This window comes from Artemia franciscana, chromosome 10, assembly GCF_032884065.1.
Source record: "Artemia franciscana chromosome 10, ASM3288406v1, whole genome shotgun sequence".
Lineage (NCBI taxonomy): Eukaryota > Metazoa > Arthropoda > Branchiopoda > Anostraca > Artemiidae > Artemia > Artemia franciscana.
The window spans coordinates 38,227,574-38,254,250 of record NC_088872.1 but is presented as its reverse complement, the minus strand read 5'-3'; the positions used below and the strand labels follow the sequence as shown (position 1 = coordinate 38,254,250).

Genomic DNA, 26,677 nt, shown 5'->3' with positions numbered 1-26,677 from the left:
ATAATAAGGCTCCAGATGCTTATAGTATGATTAATGAGTTTCTTAAATATGGTGGCTCTGAGGTTAGGAATAAGCTACTGAAGATTATGAAAATGATTTTTGAAAAAGGGGAAGTACCCAATGATTTTAGGAAAACCTTAATTAAGCCACTGTATAAGAAAGGTGACAAGAATGAGTGTCGTAATTATCGAGGCATTAGTCTGGTCTCTGTAGGCAGCAAATTACTGAGTAATATGATACTTTTTAGACTGAAAGATGCTGTAGACAAAGTTTTAAGGAAAGAACAATGTGGTTTTAGAAAAGGTAGAGGGTGTGTCGACCATGTTTTCACTCTTAGGTTAATAATTGAGAAGTCCCTTCGTTGTCACCTTTGGTCCTCAGTTTTATCGATTATGAGCAAGTTTTCGATTCTGTTGATAGAAGAGTGTTAACAAAGGTCTTATCGTTATATGGTATACCAGAAAAATACATTAAAGTGATTTGTGCTATGTGCGAGAATAATACTACCGCGGTTAAGGTAGCAAATAAGGTTAGTAACTGGTTTTGTATTAAATCAGGAGTTAAGCAGGGTTGTGTTCTATCCCCCTTTATATGGATCATTTTGATGGACTTCATCTTAAGGAGCCCAGGAAAGCCAATTGGAGACCATGGAATCAAATGGGGAGGAAAAACGCTCCTGGATTATGCTGATGATTTAAGCATACTCGATGAAATTGTGAGCAAAATGAATGAATTTTTAGAGGTTTTGTGAGTCCAGGGTGCTAAAATAGGCTTGAAAATCTATGTTAAGAAGACTAAGTCACTAAGGCTAGGAATAAGTGAAGATGAACAGGTGACATTAGGTAACGAAAAGATTGATCAGGTTGGGAGCTTCAGTTACCTTGGTAGTATTATTAGTGAAGATGGTGGGAGCAGTGAAGATGTTAAAAGTAGAATAGCTAAGGCTAAGGGTGTTTTTTCACAGTTAAAAAAAGTTTGGAAGAATAGTCTGCAAACCAAGATTAGAATATTGGAAGCTACAGTGATGACAGTGGTCAAATATGGCTCTGAAGCATGGGCGCTCCGAAAAGCAGATGAAAATTTACTAGATGTTTTCCAGAGAAATTGCTTACGGATTGTTCTGGGTACCCGGCTGACTGACCGTATTTCAAACACTAGGTTGTACGAAAAATGTGGTTCAATCCCACTTTCTAGGGCTATAATGAAAGAAAGGTTGGAATGGCTAGGCCACATTCTACGGATGAAGGATGACAGATTACCGAAGATTGTTCTTTTTGGCCAACCGTCTGGGGCTACACGGAAAGCAGGTCGTCCTTGTCTGTGTTGGGAGGATGTCATAAATAAAGATTTAAAGGAAATGGGAACTTCCTGGGAGCGTGTAAAGAGGGAGGCTTTAAATAGATTAGGTTGGAGGAGGAGCGTGCGTAGCTGTGTTGGCCTCAGGTGGCTTGGTGCTGCAGCGAGTTATTAGTAGTAGTAGTCGTAGTAGTATTTCCACGGGTAGGAAGAGGGTATATGCAAATTCCAAAAAGCAAAGCTACCGGGGATCTTGAGAACAAAAAAGATACATAAAAATGAACTAGACCAATTGATAGATGCTTTTGAGTTGCTCAGATAACACCTTTTGAGTTAAAGCAGCTGATGTGGGTTATAGAACTGTATGTAAGAAAATAATGACTTAACAATATAATAAAATGTATCATTTAATTGGCCTTATTGCTTTGAAAGAAGAATTAATACGTCGCGTGCATTTTCGAACGCTATTGAAACTAAACTATATGGCTTTTCAACCACTAGAGTAAAGACATGTGCAGCTTCAAATTAATTCGCCCGATTTAATTAATCTTATAATTTAATCGAGGCTATTATTCTTCAAAATAAGTTTCTGTCTACAAATTTGGATGTTAAAAAAAAAAATGCAATGGTTACTTGGGAGTCAGAACATTTTTGTCGCTTGGAATGAAAGTTATTCCTGTTTATTTCATTAAATAAGTAAATTTCACCTTAGTATCATAAATGAAGGCTTAGTTTTATTTTAGTTTATTTAGTTTTATTTAATGTTTCACCTGGTGGTTTCAACATACCATTAATTACTCTAAAATATATGCAGGTCGCGGTTATTTTTTTATAAATGAAGTTTCTGTTTGGACAAATAACAAACCCCGTTTATAAAGTTCCCAAGAATTTTGAGTGGAATTTCCCAAAATAGCAAATCCAAATCAAAAAGATCAATGACAAAAAGTGGTAAATTTAGTTACGTACATTTTCTGAGTTAGATTACCCTGCTGAATCGATTAGCCTGCATTTTTTTTTCAATTCCTCAACACTAAAAGAGACCTTGCTTTTTTTTCAATTCCTCACCACTAAAAGAGACTCAATTATGAGTCTCTTGGGGGAATTTAATTTTAAATTAATTTACATGATTATGGGGAAATAATGAAGTTTCCCCAAAATTTAAACGGAGTTCCTTACAGGCAAATCTTAATCATCTAAGGGTATAAATTTCGAAAATGGTACCTGAAGCTTTACGGCCTAGATTTCTGGGCTGAATCAATCTGTTACTTTTATAATGCTTCAATTAGAGAAAACCAAACAAATTTTTTTTTTTAAATTATACGGAATAATTTTGATAGCTGGGAATAATTTTGATATCTTGGACCCTATTTAGTATTATATTTCCGTAGGTTTGATTTTTGTCGTTAGGATCCTTCTACAAGAAAAAACAATACTAGTTTGACCCTATCGTGATGTTCGTTATGATATCCAAAAGACAGAGGCTCATTTTCAAGTCACATATTCTTCAACAATATAATAAGGTAAAATTTTTGGAAATAATTTTTAGAAGAGGAAGTGCCAACAGGAGTTGAAACAACGAAAACTGGTAATGAAAACCCCATAAGCCTCGAAAATAGCACAAAGGCGAGAAAAAAAAATTCCACGGTAAGGTCCGGTTCAGTCTTTCTGACTCAACAAAACTCCCCATGTATGTGGCGTTGGATGTAAATGCACGTGGAAATCCATCCTTCAGGGTCATTCCTCAGAAGCAAATAAGATTAGAGTATAATTAGAGTGTTTCAACAGGGGGTGGGAGGAGGGGTCTAAAAAATGGAGAAGACTCATTTGAACGTCTCTAAATTTCAAATTACCTTGATGGTCAATTTTTGGCAGGTAAGTTTGTAACTGTGCAACAAACAGAACCAAAAGACCTCGATACAGCCTTCTGGCAAACCCGAAACGGCACTAAGGCGGAAAAGAAAGGCCTACTGTAAGGGTGCTAGACAAATATTTTTCGTCATGTCGTTTAGACGATCTCGAGGAAAGGAGACTCGAAAGTCTGTTTCTCCATAGTTTTGATAATTTTCAATTTTTTGTTTATTTATCCTTTAATTAAATTTTTTTTTTATTTATCCTTTAATTAAATTTTTTTTTATCCGAACACAACCCTCGTCTGACAGTTTTTATCTCTATATTAATGTTCTATCTTACTTCCGTGATGATAGAAAATTATGTTTCTGCTTTATACTTATTTCTTAAAGTTCAAGTTGCTAACCCGATTCAATAGATGGGAAAGGCACTTTTGACAATAAAATCACGTCTCAAAACACTTTTTGTACTCTCCAGAAAAATGTGTATTTGTCCCACCTTATTCCAAGGAGGATGACAAATGTAAAAACTTCAAAATATTAGCTAAACTTCAATAGCAGATTCAAACCTGAAGATGAACTAAACAAACTTCATAAAAAACTAAACAAGTCCTTGATACACATTACGTCTTCTAACTTTACCGTTAAATTTGTTGTTTTATCGTTTATATGGTTAGTATTTACTGTTAGATCAACCTAAGCATTAGCACATTTGACAAATAACGAATTTGTAACACGTGAAAATTAAGGTCGCGAAACATCAATATGATGAAAAATGTCACACGTCATTTCATAGGAATTCTAGAAACAATTGACATCGATAAAGAGGCCCTTAGAGAACTTCTTCCCCGAATTTCATAAAGTATGTGCGGTTCCTCACAGAAATTTTACTGGGGAAATTTTAGTTTTGAATTATTTATTTGATACACATAATCGCTTAGAATGGTTTTATCTTAAACTTTTTCCTTTTGATCCAATTTTTCGTTCGTGTGCGAGTAGGACTTTGAGCTAACAGCAACACTGGCTCTTATTCATTTTTGGGAGAAATGGCAGATTTCATCACATTCATCTTTATGTTCTCAATCACTAGTCATTGAATGTTTATCGGCAAGCCCTCATCTTCCCACTGGCTGTTGTTGGCAGCATAGTCATGTCAAATTATTTCTTACTCAACAAAGCAGAATCACTTAAGGTGGAACTATCTTAGTCTGTTTACTTTTCATCCAATTCTCTCTTCTTGTACGAGTAGGACTTTGAACTGTTGGCAACACTGAACTTTTATTATTCTTGCCTGGAATAGGAGGCTTTTTAGCACTTTCTTCTCTTTGGTCGTTGCTAAAAGTCAACGATTGTTTATTGGTTACCGCTCGTGAAAGTTCTGGGGATTTACAACTGGGTGTTATCCTAGGCAGCTTGCTTCCGAGTAATTTTGACGTAGCACTCTCTACTGAGCGTTTATCCGAACTGGGTGATTTGGACTCTGGGGCACGATTATAAAGTTTGAATGACCATGGCATGACAAGGGGATTGTTTCGACTATATTTATTCAGTTCCTCTGTTGTATCTTTGAAATCCTGAAAGAAGAGAGATGAAAGTAATTTCTTCTTTATGGGAGCTAATGGACTGACATTTAGGTTATCCTATAGATTACTTATGGGAACAGGAAGACATCCCCCCCCAAAAAAAGCCTTTGGCCACGATAAACAATGAGAAACAACGTGAGCGCCCAAGTACGAGGAGCTTACAACCACTATCTGTATCAATCAGACCACTAACAAACAGACAATGCACGCGTTTCTGGCTATAATCTTCCTTAAAACCAAATTGGTTGTCCGGGGTAGAACAAGCCTTATTTACATCCTTAATCACTAGCACTAAATCAAAACACACTGACTGCATGTAGGTTGTCAAAAGGGCGCATCATTAATATCTTAGAAACGGCTTAGAATATCGAGTTGAAACTTACAGGGCATGTTTGGGGGGGGGGGGGGAATGTCGAACTAAACAAAAGGCAATATTTACATACTGCTACTGCTACTAATACAACTACTGCTGCTACTATTATTGCTCCTACACTAATAAAGATAAGGTTATTACGGCAAAAATTTTAGGGAATGCTGAGGGAGTATAAAACACACTATGTGCATACAGGTTGTCAAAGGGACATATCAGTAATATTTCTGGAATGGCTTAGGGCATCAGGTGCATAAACATTCAGGATATGTCGAGGAGGATGTTGAAAAAAACAATGCGCTTTGTGCATACTGATGCTAATGCTACAGCTACTACCACGAGTATTAATACTAATGAGGCCAAGGGTATTAAGGTGAAGCTTTCAAGGAATGTTTAGAGGGATATTGAACTTAATCAAAGCGCTATGAGCATATAAGTAGTCAAAACTGTGTATCAGCAAATTAGTAAGTGTTTATCAACGAATCAGAGCATTAAGATGATACTTTCAGGGGTATGTTAATGGGAATGTTGAACTAGCCAAAAGGCAATGTGCGCATACTACTGCGATTACTCCTACCACTAAGGCTAATGGTATTAAGGTGAAACTTTCAAATAATGTTCGGGGGGATTTTGAACTAAAGCAAACCATACTATGTGCATCAAGGTTAAAAGTGCATATAAGAAACATGTTTGGAAAGGTTTTGAGCATTAATTTAATCTTTCAGGACATGCAGTGGGCGATGTCAAACTAGTCAAAAGACACTATGAGCGTGCTACCACTATTGCTAAACCTTCTACTACTACTACTATTACTACTACTGAGGCTAAGGATCTCTAGTGAAACTTTCAGAGAATGTTTAGGGGGATGTTGAACTAAACCAAAACATACTATATGTAGGCAGGTTGCCAAAAGGGCGTATCAGACATTTCTCAGGAACGGCTTAGTATATCAAGTTGAAACTTTCAGGGTATGCTAATAAGGATATTGAATTAGCTAAAAGGCACTAGGTGCATGCTGCTACTACTGCAACTGCTGCTACAACTTCTACTAATACTGAGGCTAAGGGTAATAATATGAAACTTTCAGGGAATGTTTAAGGGGATATTGAACTAAACCGAAACACATGGTGCATGCAGGTTATCGAAAAGGCGTATCAGCAATATTCTAGGCACGGGCTAATCAAAACACACTACGTGCATACTACTTCTACTACAACTAGCACTAGTACTATTACAACTGCTACTATTACTAATACGACTACCACTACCACTGAAGCTAAGGGCATTAAGGTGAAGCTTTCAGGGATTGTTGAAGGGATGTTGAACTACATCGACAAAAAAAAACCTATGTCGATGTAGGTTATCAAAAGAGTGTAACAGCTATGTCCCAGAAATGGCTTAGAGCATTAAGTTGACACTTTCAGTGCATGTTGCTAGAGAACTTGAACCAACCAAAAGGTAACGTATGCGTGCAGCTACTCCTGCTGCTACAACTGGTAAGGGTATTAAGGAGGAATTTTCAAGAAATGTAGAGCAGGTTGTTAAATTAAATTAAAACACGCTATATATATACAGACTGTCAAAAGGCCGTGTAAACAATATCTCAGGGTTGGCTTAAAGAATTAGGCCAAGTTGAAACTTTCAGAGCATGTCGAAGTAATAAAAAGGCACTGCATACTACTGCTACTAATAGTAGTAATACTGCTACTACTATCACTACTAATATTACTATTGCTAGGGCTAATGGTACTAACATTAAACTTTCTGGGATCTTTGAGGGGGATGTTGGTCTGAATCAAAACACACTATGTGTATGCCGGTTATCAAAAGAGTGCATCAGCAATATCTTGGAGACAGCTTAAAGTATGAAGCTGAAACTATCAGTGCAAGTTGAGGAGATGCTGAACTAACGAAAAAGGCACTATGCGAATACTGCCATTGCTACTATTGCTAATGCTAACGATGTTAAGGTAAAAGTTTCAAGGAATGCTGAGGACGATGCTGAATTAAATCGAAACACACTATGTGCATGTATTTTGTCGAAAGGGCAAATCAGCAATATTTAACTAACGAGTTAGAGTGTTAAGTAGAAGCTTTCAGGATATTTGGGTGGGGGGGGGGATTTCTGTTATAATCCAACTTACTAACTTTGCTAAGACTGGTTATCAACACAATTTAATCAAAAAGCTAAAATCAAAAAATCTAAAATGAGGGTACAACAAGTTTAAAATTTAAAACTATTTTGAGAATGCTCTTATAAGGGGGAAGGAAAATATCATAAATTCAGACGGTTATTCCCTTTCTGGGATGCATTTTAAGAGTTTCACGCATTAATTAGGCAAATAATGTTACAAGAGGCGAAAAAAAAATTAAATAAAACCATTATCATGCGGTATATCGTACTTTATAAGGACATAACACACTTAAGTTACGCATTTAAGAACATTAATAGAACATATAATCTAAAAGTCTTCATTAAAACATGATTAGGAGCCCCCCCCCCAATTTTTGTAATAGGTCTGCTGTTAGAAAATTTAATGAGAAAAGTATAAGAAAAATGTATTTGGGCTTGAAAACTTATAATTAATGTTTAAAATGAAGAGGAAAACAGTACACATACAAATTTTGAAAAATAAACATCAAATATATGATATCGAGCTGAACTACCGAAAATAGTCTTATTAGTTAAACTGATCTAAGAGGCTACAATCTTTATTGAAGTTAACTTACAAGTTAAATTACAAGAAAATTTTGAATTCAAATACAAGGGCATCCAAAACGTTCACTAACGGTTAAAAGTTAGTATATCAGTAATATCAAATAGCTAAGTTTCTAAACACCATCAAAAGGCTTCATTTTTTTGCACCAAATAAGCCGTATCTTAAATACTAAACTATTGTATAATTTTGAGTTTGAAGGAAGGGAAAAAATATTTTTATACTTTGTAAGGGTTCCAAACACTTTAAACACTGTTTTATGACCATATTGGAGTTGTTCGGGACTTTCGAAATAAAGCGAAATAGATTTCAGATAGGACTTCTGTGGTATACGATGTCAGTCAAACCACGTGATCATTTCTATTTCTTCTGATCTTAAGTTTAATATGGCCTTTTTGTGATAGAAGTAACAATTTTTTCCAACCACCTGAATCTCAAGCACCGGTGCTAATATCCACCATAAAATTGATATTAACTAAATGACTAAAGAAGGCATAGTTTAATTTATAAGCATTAGTTAAAGATAAAACATAAAAAAAGTACCTTAAATGAAAGATCTTCACTTAGTCGTTTCCCTAAAGAAGATTCAGCTTTATCCCTCATAGAAGTTTCATCTTTTGATTTGGACCTTTGAAGACCTGATCTGAGTCCTTCCAAAATATTTTTTCTCCCAAATAGTCTTGGTGAGGTCAAGCCTTCACATCCGTTATCGGATTGCTTCCGTAGAAGAAAGGAAGACCTACGAATGTCATCCCGTCGCTCGACAATCCTATCAGTCTTCAATGAGGGCGTTCTTGCTATTTTCTTGTCTATATTGTTATTCACATTTCTTAAATTTGGTCCTGGGATTCCAGATCTTTTTTTGTCAGCTAATTGAAGTTCCGTTTTTTGTGAGTCAACGCTGAGCATTTTGGATGGCTTGGGAATAGATTGGCATGTTGACTTGACGTGCATTGACTGAGTTCTTGACATTTGCGCAGCACTAGAAACAAAAAACAAATCGCAGTTAATTGAAAAATTACGCCAGGTACTGCGAATTGAACCACAGACCTTTGATTATTAGAGGCATTAAAAAAAAACAAAGTTTATTTCAAGAGAAATCCATGCGTCATTTCTTTGTAAGTGACAAATACCTATAGCTGAGGTGTTCATGGGTTGGGAAATCAATATTTTTGCCAGCGGGCTATTTAGTCCGTCTGATTTGAAGTTTCCAGTGAAGCTGACATTTCCAGTTACTTTAATAAATGAAATTAAATAAATTGATAAAAGTACCTATTCCAACAATATCTCCCCAAAATTTTAGTTTTCAAAGAAGGGAGGTTTAAACCAAACTTGAGGAAGATGGGAGGTATTTACTGAGATTCCAGTTTAAGATATTCCCAATGTTCCTACATACAGAGCAAAAATCGTACAGTTTCATGGGACGAAGGATGAAGGAGTCTCTCTTCTGAATGTGGACTTCAGCTTACTAAGCATAAGAACAAAGGAATACACAACTAATGGAGAATAAAATTTTGCAGACTGCGAAAGCCGCAAAACTTTTTAAGAGTTAGTTTTTTCGCAAACTTTGCCGTTATTTTGGGTACCATGCATTTACGCCTCGCTTGTCAACTAATGATACAAGTTTTACTCGTTTACTTTTAGGAAGATACCACATTCCATGTTTCAAGCTCTTGTACACCGAACCCTTAAAAACTCCGGAAATTCAAACCATTTAACTACCATTTTATCAAAGCCACTACGAAAACATGAAAGATGTTTATCCTGAACATTTTGTACAATTTGGTGAGGCCACGGCTATTTATAATGATAGAGGTTTTTCTCAGCGGGCGAGGGAGGCTATAGAAATTAAAAAACATATGTTTGCTAATCTTTCAATAAATAGAGACACGGGAAATTTAAATACTTGCTCAATTTATGATAACCTTTATGTTATTTTATTAACATTGTTGGTGGTTTTATCTGTTTTTAGTTTGTTTTTTTTCGTTTTTTTCTTTGTTTCTTCTGTGCTGAAGACGCCTCGTTTACATACAGGCAAGATATCCGCGTCGTTTTAGTTTTTCATCTTTTCTCTCTGCTGGCCGCAGTCTCGCTTATAATTTTTCATTGAGTTTTTCTCTCTTTGTGGGTTTTTGACAAACAAACGAATAATACTGACAAAAAAAAAATAGATGGAATAAAAGGTCTAAAAATAAAAAAAGACCTCAAATTTTAAGTTAGAAGCATTTTAAAATGGCAAATCTTTTGGTGGACAGTAGTTTCCCCAATCCAGAACAAGCAGTATTGCAATCTGAGGAATTTCTGAATAGCTCCAATAGTTGTATTATTTTCTTGTTTTAGTTTAAGAGAACCGAATATTTTTAAATTACTTATGCAGAATCTTACAGGAATTTATGAACGACAACCGTTAAAATTGTTTAAAAAGTTAAATTAAAACATTTTCTGTCCATCTAATCCATTTGGTTCCCAACCGATCCTGGGTCATGCCCCATTTTTGTATTTTGTAAAACCCCATGCCGCCTTGCAACTTTTCAATTTCATTCATTCAAAGAAAATACTGTAATTCAGGTGAACAATAAAAAATATTGGATTGATTGTTTTTATTTTATGATATATTTCGACATTAAAATTATCACAAAATGACTGTTAGTGAGATCTTTTGCGACATACTTACTACACGCATATTTTATAATGCATGAATTTAGTCAGCTAAAGGCTCAGGCCTTCTCGCTTACTGATATCCAGTTTTTTTATTTATTTTTTTTTTTTTTTAATAACAGAGCATTGCCTGCACTAATCTCGCAATAAATATTAATTATTTTAATTGTTCAAGCAAAAGGAAGAAATTATTTAATTGGTAACAACAATATATTCGAGAAATTTCGTGCCCTTTACAAATTTCGTGTCCTTAATTTCGTGTCCAACAATTTTTTTGATAACAGATCATTGCCTGCATTAAGTTCGCAATAAATATTAGTTATTTTAATTGTTCAAGCAAAAGGGAAGAAACTGTTTAATTGGTAACAACAATATATTCGAGAAATTTCTAGTCCTTTACAAATTTCGTGTTATTTATATTTCGTGTCCTTAATTTCGTGTCCCACAAAATTGTTGTCATTCCTCACCAGTGGGGCATACACCTACGCTGGGATTCAACGATCTAATACTTAGCTTAAACATTTTTTTTTTAATGACTGGATTAGTTTGACTTGTTGCAACGCAAAAAATTTGAGCGTTTAGGTATGCCAGCAAAAGCATAAGAGTCATGGTTTCTCTAAAATCTTATGAATTAATTACATTTTTTTTTAACAGAAAAAAACATCAAAGAGCTAGCCAGCTCAAAAAAGTTTAGAAGCCAGTACTAAATTTACACTGGAAAATTCTGATTGGTGATCTATCTTATTTGTTTAACAGAAAAAGAAACACCAGAAAAAAAAGTTGCGAGTTATTCAAATGATTATGGATTTTCCTTACTGCTCTCTAAATTGAAAGAACTGCATTTGAGAACTGAATGAAAGTAAAACTAAAAATGGAATCTGCGGAAAGCCTTTTTTTAGTTGTTTACAGAGTCAAGACGCTAAAATTGTCCCAGTAAAGATTTAGCAAAGAACGAAATGTCTCCCATTTATCACAACTGGCCGCATCGCACGGAAGGGTGGTAGTAGAAACTTGGGAGATGACCATTTGATTTGAAATTGAGTTTCGAGCGCCCATTTTAAGGGACTGATTGGGGAAACTGGCCCCCTCTAGTCACCTTTATACCGCCACGCATCTATAGAATCTTTATGAATAGCTTGAAACTTACATCCTTAGATCTCTGAATCAAGTGGTCCCGAATGCGCAAGGTCCAAAAAATTGGCATACTTTTTTTTTCATCAGCTAGGATTCACAATACAGGTGTATCAAATTCCGTGAGTTTCCGGACTTTAAAGTTTTTTTTTTTCAATCGAAACGAATGTTCCATGCCTATTGCCCGAAAATGGCCTATATTTTTCGGTCGGCTCGCAACTTTCTGGGCAAAACATAGAAGACATTTTGAAAACAAAAAACTGGATTGCGTCGATTAGTGACGCCCAAATTGGGCCAAAACTGTTTTCCAATCTGCTGGAAACTTTCAGTGTTTAGACAGGGCCAAGAGGACTTCAAGAAGGACAGCAAATTTTGGAAGGAAATTTGATAGCATCGATTCCTAAGAGAATAAATTGAATTTTGAAGTTAATAAGCTTAAAATTCACACTGAACGTAGACCAGGTCAAGGTAACCTAAATGAAGATAAAAAGCTTTAGAAGCAAATCCGGCTGGATTGATTTGTGGAAGATTTGATTTTTTTTTTCTTTTAAGAGAGCAGAGGAGAACTTACTCTTTTTACGAATTAATACTACTAGAAAACAGAAAAAGAAATTGAAATAAAATTTTGGATTAAAATAAGTCTATATTCAAGAATATGTTACCAATGAAACAAGAAATTTTGCGACAAGCCTGCAGCTGTAACTAGCACCACAAGAATAAGATACGTATATCGTAGGATCTATTTGTCATAGATCTTTTCACCCACCAACCCAAAATGATAGTGCATTAAAATATTGCTTACAGTTTTTCTTGGGGAAGGATCTAAACTTGTAAAAAAAAAACGAAAATCGTTCTTTTCCGACAATTTTCACCGAATATTTTCAATCTGAAAAACGATGTACACCAAACTCCAAAAATTTAATTCGTAGACAATATACCTAAATCTAAACTATGGAATGATAGCGAAATCGTCGCCTTTTGTTGACCCATTAAAACAGAACGATAGCAGAAAAATAACAAATAAAAATGATTAGGGAACACAAACCCTAAAGAAAAGACCAAGACAGCTTCAGCCCTACAGACGACCAAAGATTTTACAAATTTTCAATCTGTTTGGTTAGAACCCTCCTTCCTTGTCCAGCCCGAACTTTATAGTAAAATACTATTGGCAAATCATAGTAAAAAACTATGACTGGTTGGATATTTTGACTAAATATTCTGCCTAAAATTTAAAGTACAATCTAACATTTTAGTTCTTAATCAGAAAAACTGAAAAAAATAAGAATATTTCTACAAATAGCCCAGAGTAAAACTATGTCAATTAATAGACGAAAAGAAATTAATTTAAAAAAATAGTTGTCGAGAAGAAACTTCGCAAAGAAAAGTAAAGAGCGATATTAAAAATTATAACGAACAGATATTACAAGAAATAAAATAAATTAAACCTAAGACCAACACATGTTGAAATTAATCATTACATTAATACATGGCTCTTTGCTTTTCTTTGAATAGTTCTTTTTTACAAATACTTTTTTTAGTTAATATTAAAACCGACCACTTTTAGCTTTGCAATTTTTCAGACATACAGATAAATCAGCGTGAAAGACTAGAATTTGTTAGAAGAAAATATCTATTAGCTGGCAAGGAACTGGCAAGAAGCTAAATAAGAAAACTGGCAAAGAACGGAAGCTATGTCAGACTACATTAATTAAAAATTATTGCCATGATTAAGAGAGAAAAAACGAACAAACAAACACATTACATCACATATCCAAAAAGATGCAAAAAACTCACCATCAGAGGGTAGACAGAGAAACAACTTGCAAATTAAGGCCCACATCCTCCAGCTCTAGGCTACCTCCACCATTTTTTGGCTATAAACTAAGGGTTTAAATCTAATCCAAGGTGCAAACTAGATTACAAAGTCCTTGCTTCCTAACAGTTTTAATCAAAATTTAAAGATTCGAGCTTGCAATTTAAGTAAGGAAATAAAGAAATTTGGCTAATACTTGCAGAATAGAAATTAGTTACTGATACAAAATTTATTAACCCCTTTTCAACTACACAATGTGCTTTTTAGACAATATCTTATTTGAATTCTAGGATTCTACAAAAAGTTTAAAAACCTTAATTTTACTTTCCCGTGCAAATGATAAAGGAGATACCCCCTCTTGCAGTAACCACAATGTGTAAATAATTGTAGTCACGTCGCATTAAATGGAAATTTTAGAATATTTTTCTTTTTTTCCCAATAAGAAAAAGGTTTCCACGAATTCTTTTTTATCGTAATTAGGCGGAATTGCTATTGCAGTATTGAACTGGAAAATTAGACGTTGCAAAATTAAAACAATTATTTACCAAAGAATAAAATGACATAGAAATTTTGTTCTACAATGAAATAAAAATAGAAAACTTATATTACTCTGTTTATTTCAAAGATGACAAAAAGATAATTCAGTATTCTTTAAGTAATAATTTGTTTCTAGTTCTTTCCATTTTTTCTATTTTTTTTTACTTTTGACTGACGCTTGATTAAACATCTATCAATCAGTATTTTTATTAGTTAATATTTACTTAAATAGCACCGTTCGTGGCTTAGTGCCATAAAATAAGGCAACATTTTGGTGGTTCTCGTTTCTCTCTCCTGAAAAAAAAAAGCAAGCTTAGGTCTACACCAAGCTTTAAGCCGTTTTCCACCCGAACTTTTCAATGACAAGTTTCTGATTTGGAAATTCAGCACTAATAAAGAGCTGAAGTTGCAAAATTTCTGATAGACAACAAATTTCTAAACTTCTAGGAATTAATAAGACGAAACTTGAAATATAAAGAAAAATGTAACACTTGGCTTCACACTTGCGTCACTTGGAAACATGAAAAAATGGTTTCTTAATCAAAATTTAGTGCGTACTAAAGAAAAAATAATACAAATTTTGAAAAAGTCCTTAAAAGAATTTAAACTCAAAATCTATTTTTTGATGAACATTAAGTATTAAAAAATTAAGAGGAAAAAAAAAACAAAGGATATCGAAATTCAACAGATGGCATTATTAAAATTAAGTATCAAATTTTGATTTCTTTTTTTTTTACGGGAAACGCGGAGATATAGTCTCTCAATAACTGTTTGGCATGTGACTAGAAAAAGAAATTCAATTTTAATAAACAAACCTTCTTACAAATTTGAGTTTAGACTTTATTTTCTAATGGATTTATATACGAAGATAAAAACAAAATCAATTATTTCTAATAGATGTTGTTGCTGAAAGTTTGTTAAACAAATACGATAGAAAGTGAAAAATTTAGTAAATCAATAAACTGTCAAGGAATAAACCAATTTATTAACAGGAGCACAAATCATAGCTTCCTTCCTGTTTTATTAGCATCTTTGAATGGTCCAAATAGATGAAAGCTAAAACTGATACATAGCTGAACACACGTGTGAACGGGGCTTAAAGTTTCTCTGGTTGTAAAAGGCATCGTCAATAATCTTTTAGATACAGGTTGTTCATGCATAAAGATGTACACAGCCAAGATCTGAGGGGATACCAGAAGACTTTCGAGGAAAGCAAAGGCCTCAAAATTGCTTCTTTTCTTCTCTGTGGAACTGTGCTATACGCAAAAGAGGAACACAATTATTGTGTTTGTCTTTACTTCATAGACATGTAATGGAGTATATCTACCACTTGGAGTAAATCCAGTTTGCTTATATGTAAACTTTGTATGGTGTTGCAGATTCTCCAAACTGCATCCGCATCATACCATGTCCAACCATAGACCACAAATCATATCCAAATAAGCCATATCCATGTAGAAAGTTTTAAAAAAGCAACCCTTCAAATGAAGGTTTATCAGGTGTATTCAACGTAATATGTGGCCAGGTCAAATACTACTGACACATTTGTGATGCGCAAAGCCCCATAAAATATGGAAAAAATGAACTATTTTTTTTTTTTTTTAAGGAAACGTAAGTTGTTTTTTCAGGATGGGATCAATAATGAAAATTGACTGGAGTTTACCATATATTATTTTCAGTTGATCCAGAACTGTCAAAAAGTAATCTAAATAACCAATAAATGTCCCAAGTGGCTTTGTTTAGCGCTATACTTGCTTCCCAAACGATCTCCTGGAGGTAGTGTTATCCAAGATATCAGTTGGTTTCTTCAAGTGAAGATTTATCAGTTGCACTTAATGTAGTTATGAAGCCATATCAAGCAAACACGACAAAATTGTGACGTGCATAACCCCATTAAAAAGGGATTACAGAGAATAAAATGGAGTAAAAATATTTAAAAAATTTAAGTTTTATTTTAGGGAAGGGGATATTCAAGTAAAGATTTGAGGGAGTAAGCTACAACGTTCTCAGAGGTGAGCAACAATTACCAGGTCACTAGAACTGGAAATGTCTTAGGTAGATGGTGTGGAGAAAGTCTTCATTACCTGAGCCTGTCGCTTCTTGTACTAAACAAGGCAGTATAAGCAATATTTTTGTAACACTAAATTGTGTGCGCATTTTACTATGAAATAGCAAAGAGAGCACCTTCGGATTGGCAAATTCACAAAAAGCTTTAAATATACGTTGGTATATTTTTTTCTGTAATTACTTATTTGATATCAGTATTGAGATAATAACGATTAACGAAGTTCTCACCTTTTCTCCGCAAAATGGGAAACGAGATTAGCATGTCAACAGCCAGTCTCATACTTCCAGACATTATGGCCTTCTTTTCAGATAAGAATGCAGAGTTTAAGTGGCACATTTTCACATTACATGCAATTTTGCCTGACAACTATGCATAAAAGATACAATTGCTTCCCTACTTACCAGACGCTTAGTATGACATTAAGAGAGCTGCGCGTCACTACACAAATATTATGCGATAGAGTCTTGGGTCGTAAAAATGTTTTCACGGGCGCAATCACGGTCAAACACATACATGCACAGGAGAACGAGGCTTCTTAAATATTATTATATATGAAATTGTTCTTAAACACTACATAAAAAATGGCACTTGTGACTAGTGTTCCCCTAGATTAATTTCACAAAATGGCTCGCAAAGAGAAATTAGGCTACGCTCATATCAATCTGAAATAATATTAGCCTCTAAGAAGCAAAAAAAAGTGGGATGAGGAGTATTCACAGAACAATTTGTTTTTCCCTGGAACGACTTTTTTAGTAATGATAGAATTACATGGAGAGATCAACATTAATTTGTATCAATTCCTTGTGGAATTCAAATCTATGACAGGAAAGTGGATGAGGCCAGGGCTGGATACTTCTTACGATTCAAACCTATCTGTGGTAAGGCCCTCAAGGAGTGGCAATCCTGAAGTGACATATATTAGCTAAAGAACTGAGTTCCCCGGTTTTCTCCCCTATCTGCTCGCTTGGCTGTCGGCCCTAAAAGACAAATTATAGCATAAGGCATTATTTCCATTTGGCAATATCAGGTTGAGCTGGTTGATGTATTTTAAATTTAAACGCAAAAGGAAAAAAAGGAAGAAAATCGAATTCAGAATATATTTTTTGTACTGTCTGTTCCTATTGCGTTTCAAGTTTACAAATTCGCTGAAAGTCCGTTCTAGAAGTACCTTGGCAACTGCCAAAAAAAAAAAAAAAAAAAAAAAAACACTGGTGAACCAAGGCAAAGGCATGATTTTACATTCTGCCTAGACACGGAAGAGCCCAATGCGTATTTACTATAACCAATGGGAGGTCAATTTTCAGTAGATTTGGATATTATTCTAACCTCAACCATCTACGGGACAATCACCAGAATTAGTGAGTAACAACTACAGAACAACAAGTTAGTAGCAACTGAATTTAAAGCATTTATTTACACATATAGGTAAAATTCAAGGCATACAAATATGGAGATTCACACTGCTTACTTTATGAAAAAAAAAAATCGAGCTTCCACAAATAGTTACACATAATAATAAAAGGGAAAAAACTGGCCTAGCTCAAATCTTGGCACGGAACGTAACGTTTCTTCAGGAAAATAGGGCTTCACCTCTCCATAAAAAAAAGAGCTAAATACTGTATAAAAATAATCCATGCCACAGAATATAAGAAGTTCTTAAAGAGGTCCAGTTAATTTATTGAAACCCGTATTAAACCAAGAAGTCATACTGCACATGTTTTTCAGAAGTGACATTGGTCAGCTGTTTTGAGAACGAAAACTTTTAATGGACATTTCCATGTTTCATCATCAACACAGATACTATTTGGCTGTTAAAGCTAGACCTCGAATACTAAGTGTAGGCTCCACGTATCCAAACAGTCAATAAACAAAAGATCCCAAATGTTTCTTATTCACTTTCAAAGCCCCCTTAAATACAAATTATTTCTGATGCAAGTCCTGAGTCTCCAGGTAGAGTTCTGTTGTAACTTAAGATTAAATATCTCCACAGGTGAAGTTATTCAGTTTTCTATTTATTTTACAATTATATATTTTAGTTTGGGTTAAATAAATTTTGAATTATTTACTTCGATTTCATAGTGAATATTATTTACTATATTATGCATATACTATTTGTAAACCTGTCTTAGAGCTGTAAGATTTCAACTTTTAAGCATTTTAACCCAATTAGTAGGATATGATTTTATTGTGTATTTATTTAAAAACTAGTTTTCTAGCTGTGTTTTGTGAACTCCTGAAGGTCCGTAAAGATATCGTAGAAAATCCACAGGGATCCCAGTGTTTCTTGTTATATTATCTGTTATTTGTTTTATTATGCCATCATATCCTTACATTTTTAGCTTGTACACGAGCAAGGCAAGGTAGAGAAACATTTGTAAAATTGGCTATGAAATTATACGAATTGTAAAGAAGTTTCTAATGCTAAATTCATATACGTAACCTTTTTTTAAATCTACCTTTACTTATCTAATTATTATAATGAAGTACCACATGCATCTATAGAATCTTCTGTAAACAACAATTTTTTGTAGCTTTATTTTTTATAGTGTCTGTATGATTTCCTAGGAGTTTACGGCAGTCCGTCAGGGTAGCATTAGCGTTGACCAACAAAGTCGGTCACTCTAACCCAATAAAACCTCGTGACAAAATTAACAAGTCAAACTACCATAGCTTATGTAGACTTCAATAAGGTGATTTGGAATGCTAAGTTTTTTTAGTTTTCAATGTCGATTCAAATGACTTTGTCTATGCACAGTAATTGTGAGTTGACATTATAATAAATCCTGGTATGAAAGGAATAAGGGGAGGGGGGGGGGGGGTTCATGCCCACACCTCTCATTATTTTTTTGGTTTCACTTAAAATTTATCTTAATTTGTACTTATCCACTATTTACCTTTTTAACCTCCTCCTTCAATATTTCGGACTCCTTCTAGAATCAATACCGGGTGGAAACACATTCACAAAGAAAGGTAGCAGGGTAGCGTTTCAGAACCATAGCATTAGAGTTTGGGATTCTCTAGCCCTCAACGTCAGAAATCACCGCTCTATTAGGATAGTATTAAGATCTAAAAATTTACTGGATGTGTATCACAAACAAATTAATTAACTTATTTTTTGGGGGCGGAGAGATGGTAAGGGGGAGGTATTGCGACAGATTTTTGTTGTATTGGAGTTTTAATTTAATTTTTTGGAATATTTAAAAAAATTTAATTTTAGATATGTTATCATTCCACTTCTAGGCCACGCAGCTTATGTAATAAAGGCAGGTTTGATGTCACAAGTAGGTTAATATAAATAGATTTCGACAAAATTTAAATGGACTTTATAACAACTTTCTATAGCTCTTATAACTTATAATCTTTTTGGGGTTACAAACAAATTCGAATTCATTTTAGCCCTAATGTATAACAGCTAATATGTTACTTCCCAGGAAATGATTATAGTTACAAATTAATTAGGAGTAAGTTATACAGTTATACCTCTAACCATCATTAAATGTGTTATGATCTCTCTAATAATATAAAAAAAGATTATAAATTATTGTGTCTCATCACCTAAGTTTGCGTAATACCCGTTCAACAAATTTCAGTTTGATCACTTACCAACTTTAACTGAAAAGGATTATACCTTGAGATACAGTAATGCTTAGTATGGGCTTATAGAGTAAGATGAATGTAATTTGCATCTTATGTCTTGCAACAAACATTAGGTTAGAATTTCTTATAAAGAGTAGAATCATTTTGCAGTTGATTAATCGCTATGAGTTCCTTAAAGTTTAGGTGCTTTAGAGAGTTTAATTATTTAGGAAAATTTCGCTAGGCCACTTATTCTTATCGAATCAAGATTTTTCTAGTATTGATTAGTCTTTTGCCTATTTTTTTCCAGAGTTGTGGTTACTTTAGAATAAAAGTAAAAAGATAAGCAAGGGAAAATAATCAAAAATAAAATATTGGATAATTAGACTTTGGCTGCTCCTATTTTTAATTTAGCCCCAAATTGCGCCACGGGTCTTTAAGTCAGAACAGCCAAGCTTTACAAAACAAAAATGAAAAGAAAGCAATGCTTTCAAAGCATATCCACTATCAGCATAACAAAGCGATAATGAATCAACCACTCATCATTTTAGAGCAAACAGAACACAATTGAAATATTACTGATCATTATTATTTGCAACCTTAAAATTAAAAATGTATCATTTATCATTTTTTAAAGGATGTGGCCACATGCGTCAAATAAAAACGGTAGAGGAGGAAGAGTTCTTGGTCCCCACGACATTTATCTAGGTCAGTAAAAGAACCAGGCAGTCGATAAAATGTCCAACTCCTCCTCGCAAGATTTTGGCTAGTATTGCTTCTGGAATTGCCATAGTCTTATATGAGATTTTATATATCGAAATAATTGTAAAAACCGTTGACGAAGCAATGCTTAAAGAGAAAACCTGCGTGTTCAATAATATTTTGATCCTTCGAATCTACAACATCCTGCTGATCATCCCTTTGAGAGCAGCTTAGCGAACGGTTTTCGATAATTACCAAAGAACGTGGAAATATTAGATAGGACCTTTGGGTGTGGCAGCGGCAAAATATTGTCATCACTTAATGACAACAAATTAATCTCCAAATCATTCCCTACTGAATCTCTGTTTATGAAAAACTCAATTATAGTTCATTATAGTATCCGACTTTTTTTTCTTATCACTTACGAAAAATATGTGCAGTATTTCTAATCGATTTGCAAAAGAGCCATGTCTCTTTACATTATTTTTATATCATCATTTAAAATTAGACAAAAAATCTAATTAAATTGATTAAAAAAGGCTATTTCCTTTATTCTTTTCGTTTCATTTTGTATAAAAATATACAAATATGGCGAGGTACATAGCTAAGGCGAGGTACGATCCGCCACATTAACAAATCTTAACCTCTTTGAATAAACTTATACTCTGTGGTTCACACCCTGAAAGGCAAAAGTGTACTCTAAAGCTGGAAGTAATACACCCAATCACCGCGACTTACTTCGTAACTAACCGCTTTTGGTAATCAATTGGTGACTGAATAGCCCTCAAAAAGTCTCTTTGTTTTTGTAATAGGTTATTCAATGGCTCCACCCATTCATCAAGTTGAGCTTGATTAACACAATGGCAAGAAATGGACAAGGAAGAACCTCGTGGGTCTGTCGACTTAAGAATAAATTTAAAATCACTCTCTGTATTCACTTCCAGTTGGATTTTATTCATCTGAAAAATAAATGAGAAAATGACCATAGATGCTGAAAATATCTAAAGACGTAGTCTTATCTGATACAGCTATAGCTATTCTAAAATAGGTACCATATATAAATACATAAATAAATGCATATATATATATATATATATATATATATATATATATATATATATAATTCATTTTCAGGTTGAACAGAGTCTTGCACGAGAACGCAGCCTTAAAAGTCCTACACAACGCAGCCTTAAACTGATATAAAATGGCGTGAACGTGATATTAAATGGCGTGGTTAAAAAGAGGTATCCGAGAATGTCTGAAGTTAAAATTATTTATGACTTTAAAAGATTAGAGTTTGTTATAAGAAAATAGAAAAAAAAAGAAAAAAGTTTAAGTGCATAAAATTTGTAGGAAAAACGAAAATTCCAGTAGTACTTTTTGCGCGGTTTTTCGGAAAAACAACAACACATTTTTAGGGGAAGGTTTAGTCCCGAAAGGCGTTTAGAGAATGTCTCTCCCTGCGAATAACAAGGAAAAGGTAATGCTCACGATGTACAACGAAGCAAATTCGTACTTAAAGTGGAAAAAGAACAAAAAAAAAGAACAAAAGAATAAAATATTAAATCGAAGGAGGGGAGGACATTGTGGAAAGAGAAAGAAAATTTATGTATCGAGTTGTCCAGTTACAAAGAGATTATCCTTCTCTGGTACTTATAGCATGGGCTCGGATTGGAGAATAAGTTGAAACTTTTTGTCACTTAGTGGAGAAGACAAGGTTTAGCATGGTCGTTATGGGTATAAAAAATGACTAGTAAGAGATATTAGTACAGATATTAGTCAAGGCAGATTTAAGGCAAATTCTTTTCTTCTGCCATTCAGATCACTACGGCGTTCGGTTTTGAAGAGGACAAAACACAAATTATTTCCTATTTAGGCTACACATAATCAGGAGAGAGTACTTCTGAACAGATTCAATTTTATTGTCAAGTTCTTTGGACACACGGACAGAATGTGCCTAAGTAACCGTCAAATTTTTCAAAGGTTTTGTTAAGGGAGCGGAGCGAACAATCAATGGGCCTGCTCAACATTATTTAAACAAGAGCATCGGAATTGGAATTTCGTAATAGTAACATCAAACTCAGTAACTTTGGGAGAAATAAGATTGGAAAAAAGGAGCAGATTCCAGGAAGTTGATGGCAAGGATACTTGATTTAGAAATATTCTCTTTCGTGTTGAGTGTGTCAGCTAATGGATAAAGATTTCAAGAGGGTTGCTCTTAACAGTTCCAAAGCCAATTCAAGGATTGATAACACGTCAGGAAGCTTCCATCTGTGAGGAAACTCATTCCGAAGGTCATTAACAACAAAAAGAAATAAAAGTAGTCCCAGTACGGTTCCTTGGGAATTTCATGTTAAATAGGAATAGGGTCATCAGAAAAAGCAGATATTTTACAACTTGCGATTTATTCAATAAAATTGGGATTTTAATGCTTTCTAAACAATGGTTGAGTCCTAAATTTTCTCCTTGTCTATGCGTTATGATGACTTGATGAATAGGTTTTTTCAAGGGTCACTTCCCAAAAGCAGTTGCCGTGACAGTTTTTTTACGTTTTGAGAACTGTTTTTAGTTGTCTGAGAGAATTTGTGCATTATTGTCCCAAGGACTGGTTTTGTTTATATATAAACAAGACAACAGAGATGTCTGGATACCAGACTTGAATGTTTAACAAATGTGGGAGCACAGAGACATAAAAAGGACGGAGATGTAGTCACCCCCTTAACCTCGATATAAAACGGGTTGATGTCCTGGGTGACAATATTTTATAAGGAGGGTATCAATAAACTGGTGTATTGTCGTCATAAGAGTTTCATTTATTTTGTGAATTTTGGAAAATCTTAGTTTATAATCTGGGAGGTTTCAACCCAAAATTTTTTAATAAATTGAGCTCTTCACTTAGATTGTTTCTATTACAGAACATAAGCATTATTCCGAACTACCCACGCAGTTAGAGAACGAGGCCTAAAAGATAGAACATGATGCTAGTTTTCAGTTAACTATTATAGACTTTAAATAATGTCTGGTTTTATAAACAGAGATTGCGTTTGAAACAAAATTTTTGCAAAAATTTGACTTTAAATATTCTTTAAAAGGAACCTCCAGACCTCGAAGAACCACAATAATCTGCGAATTATCAAGAAAAATAACAAATCTTAGAAGATATGGTAAAGATTTCAAATTTTCAGTGCGGACGGAGAAGCAGAGAAGAAGCACGAAGATCCTCCCCCCTCACCATTTGAAAGTAACTGTAAAGGATATTAATTCTCTTGAACTCAAAGAAGTGCCACTACATAAAAAAGGAGAAGCCGACGAAAAACAAAAGTTTTACAAAAAAAAAAATTCAGATTCGCTTGCTAAATATTTTTTTTATTTTCTTCAAAAATCTTTTCATCCCTTTACTGGCTTTAATAGACAATCCATGGACAAAAAATATAGAAGAAAAATAAAGTGTAATAAAATGTTTACTGCCATAGACAAATGTCCCGTCAAAAGATTTTTGTCATTGATAAATTAAATTCAGACAAGGTACTTGTGTAGTAGCTTGAAACCTATAAATTAACTATGATTACTTTTTAAACCACCTGATTACTTAAAAATAACTGAATAGAATCCCGTTTATGTTCAATGGTGACTAAATAATACCAGCTAAACAACACAACATTTATATGCACGAGAATCTAGAGTTAGGACAAATATCAGGACCACCAATCAGTATTAGAGACAGAATTTTATACGGAAAACGTATGAGCCGTGCTACTTACATCTAACTTACAAAAAGATTTTAAAGCCAAAAAGGATTTTAGAAAAATAACAGTCACAAACAATATTATCACAAACAATAGTGAAAGCTTACTGAGCAAAAGCTATAAAAAAAAGTTCTTCAAATTTGTAAAGGAACCAAGAAACGCAACACTTACAAAATTTACGCCAAATTACAAGTAAACACGTGAAATTGGTTATTAAGCAACTTTTATCATCTCGGAATTTGATGGGACTAATAATTTCTAATAAGGAAAAGCTTCTGAAAACCTTTTTGTCTATTCCGTTTCTTTTCAGGGATCCGGATAATATGATTACGTAAGCTTATATTTTGGAATGTTGTAATAAAATCAAAGAAAGTACGAAATACACAGAGCACCAGTGCTCGTATTTCTGAACTCAAGTCTTTGCGGAATAGACAACCCCCACAGCTGGTATATGTGGAAGGATTATAACTACAGGTTCAGTTCATAATGAGTTTGGAGGGACAATGTTTCTGCTGTGGGAACACAAAAGGTCTTAAGTGACATTTCCTGAAATGTTCAGGAGAAGCAAAAAAACTGTTTCGGAAAATATGCCCCTATATCTCTCTCGAGCTCAAATTGTGCCTTTCTGGCTCATGGTCAGCTTATGTGACAATCTTCGTGGCTGTGGAAGTCGTGCATGAAACAGTTTTTGGTCTTCAAAAACGGTCGAAATTTGGTTATAACACATTACGAGTGAGTTATGAAATTGAAAATGTCGAAAACGAAAGGGGATACTCGCATTCTGATTCAACCAATCGATCGACGTGCCTGATTTTAGTAGAATCGACATATAACTGATTTTTGATTGACATGTCATTTAATACCTATCGTATTTCCACTTTCGATTCGTCAAATATGGAAATAGACATATCACTATTTCTGAGGGAAACCAGCCAGTATTAGCACCAAAAAATAGAATATTTAATAGATTGAGTATATTATATCTGCGACAGGTTTTTTTTTTTCCACAAACGAACCCTAGTTTCCCACATATTTTCAGACAGCTAGAGCTATATTTTATCAAATTTATTTTATTTTTAAAGAAAGAGAGAGGGCAATGTTATAAATTAGCAGCGGTGTGTATCATGTGTCTCCGAAGTACAGAAACACGTAAGATATATTCGTTGTAACAATATAAAATGATAACTTTTATTCAAATACTACCAATTATACAATATCAAAAACGCACATATTGTTTTGATGAATTTAATTGTAGTCAGATTGCATCTATTGTTCTTGAGTTCTTACAAATAAACTAATAAATCAGCAACCCATTTCAATTTGGAAACTTAGAAACCGTTCTACCCTAAAAAAAAAACAACAAAAAAAAACAAAAACAAAAAAAAAACATTAGGTTTCAATTTGCGTATAGATGAGCCTAGCCGAGAACGATGACAGACAAAAATGGATGATTGTAGCCGCATACTCATCATACAATACAACATGAAGGATTATTTTCGCCGTCGAAGTGTCTGATTTCTTTCTAAACTTTTGGGTTTTAGTATACAGGATTTAAAGTTCTGAAGTAAACTCTTCAAACTTTAGTGGGTACTTGAATTGTAAAAATAAAAGAAGGAAAAAATCTGAGTAAGGAGACATGGGAGGGGAGGGGTATTACGTTTACTTTTGTACTGTTTGGATTAACTTTTTGATAAAACAAATAAGAGAAAGAAAGAAAAAGAAGACATCAAAACAATTACACACATTTTAAAGCAACAAATTTAGAATTGTACGTGTATCATTCCGTTCGTCCAAAAACTGGAATAAACTATTGCGATTAGTGAAATAGCAAGTTTTTATGAAGCAATAAAGACCCTTAATGAAAATAAGAATTCTTAGAGAAGGGGGATTGGCCCCTAGCTCTCCCTGGGTACGCCATTGGCTATGGAACTTATTATTCACTATTTAGTTTATACCTAAGCTTTGAATAAAGTACAAGGCTATGAAACTGAATGTAGCTAGCAAAACTAGCTTCCGATAAATAACCTTCCACAAGACTAGGAAACAAGAGTGAGACTAATCTACTGTATGTATGAACGCTTTCCGGTAAAAGTTAACAGCAAGACAGATCATGTCGGATAGAGTGAAGAGTTGTTAAAAAATAAAATCAGCTATTTTAGAGTCATCAGTAATTCCTGAAATAACCTGACCTAATGCACAAATTATTGCTTAGTTTATCTTTAGAATGAAAAAAATTAATTAACCCTTTGAAAACGTTTAAATAGACTCATTTTCCTTTTATACTAAACTCTTTAATTCATAGTTAAGAAATGCAAAATATGTCATTCTCCACGACAACTTCCCCGCTATAAATTTCCTCTCTGTATTATTCCATTTGGCTTATTTTCATCCCATCCCTTCTCATCGTTATGCAAACTTGAGTGATCCGTGAGGAATCCGATGAGTGGTCTTTCTCTTGGCGATTTTCTAAGGGACATTTAGCTCCTGTGATGAAGAATAATCAAAATCCTAGTAAATCCCCGAAGGGTAAGCAATTTAATAAAAACCACGCATTTGGATGTAAATTTCCTTTCAGGATAGATGAATCTAAGGTCAGGAACAAATCTAGATAGGAGGTCATTATCTTGCAAAGA

The 26,677-nt window shown here is 34.0% G+C and overlaps 1 protein-coding gene across 3 annotated transcripts in view; it reads right to left on the bottom strand.

Annotated features, from left to right (window-relative positions):
- Positions 1–4,042: 4,042 nt before the first annotated feature.
- The window catches only part of LOC136032165 (triple functional domain protein-like), a 393,821-nt gene continuing 371,186 nt past the window's right edge, over positions 4,043–26,677 (bottom strand). Inside the window, exons 40-42 of one of the 3 annotated variants that reach the window (XM_065712353.1) lie at positions 21,037–21,257; positions 8,357–8,795; positions 4,043–4,717 (exon numbers count right to left, since the gene is read on the bottom strand). In XM_065712353.1, coding sequence (XP_065568425.1) covers positions 4,331–4,717; positions 8,357–8,795; positions 21,037–21,257 — 1,047 coding nt within the window. In that variant the 3' untranslated portion in view covers positions 4,043–4,330. Of the gene's footprint in view, positions 4,718–8,356; positions 8,796–11,632; positions 12,003–14,046; positions 14,247–21,036; positions 21,258–26,677 lie in introns of those variants that run through there. The other 2 variants (XM_065712354.1, XM_065712355.1) reach the window with 2 other exon arrangements.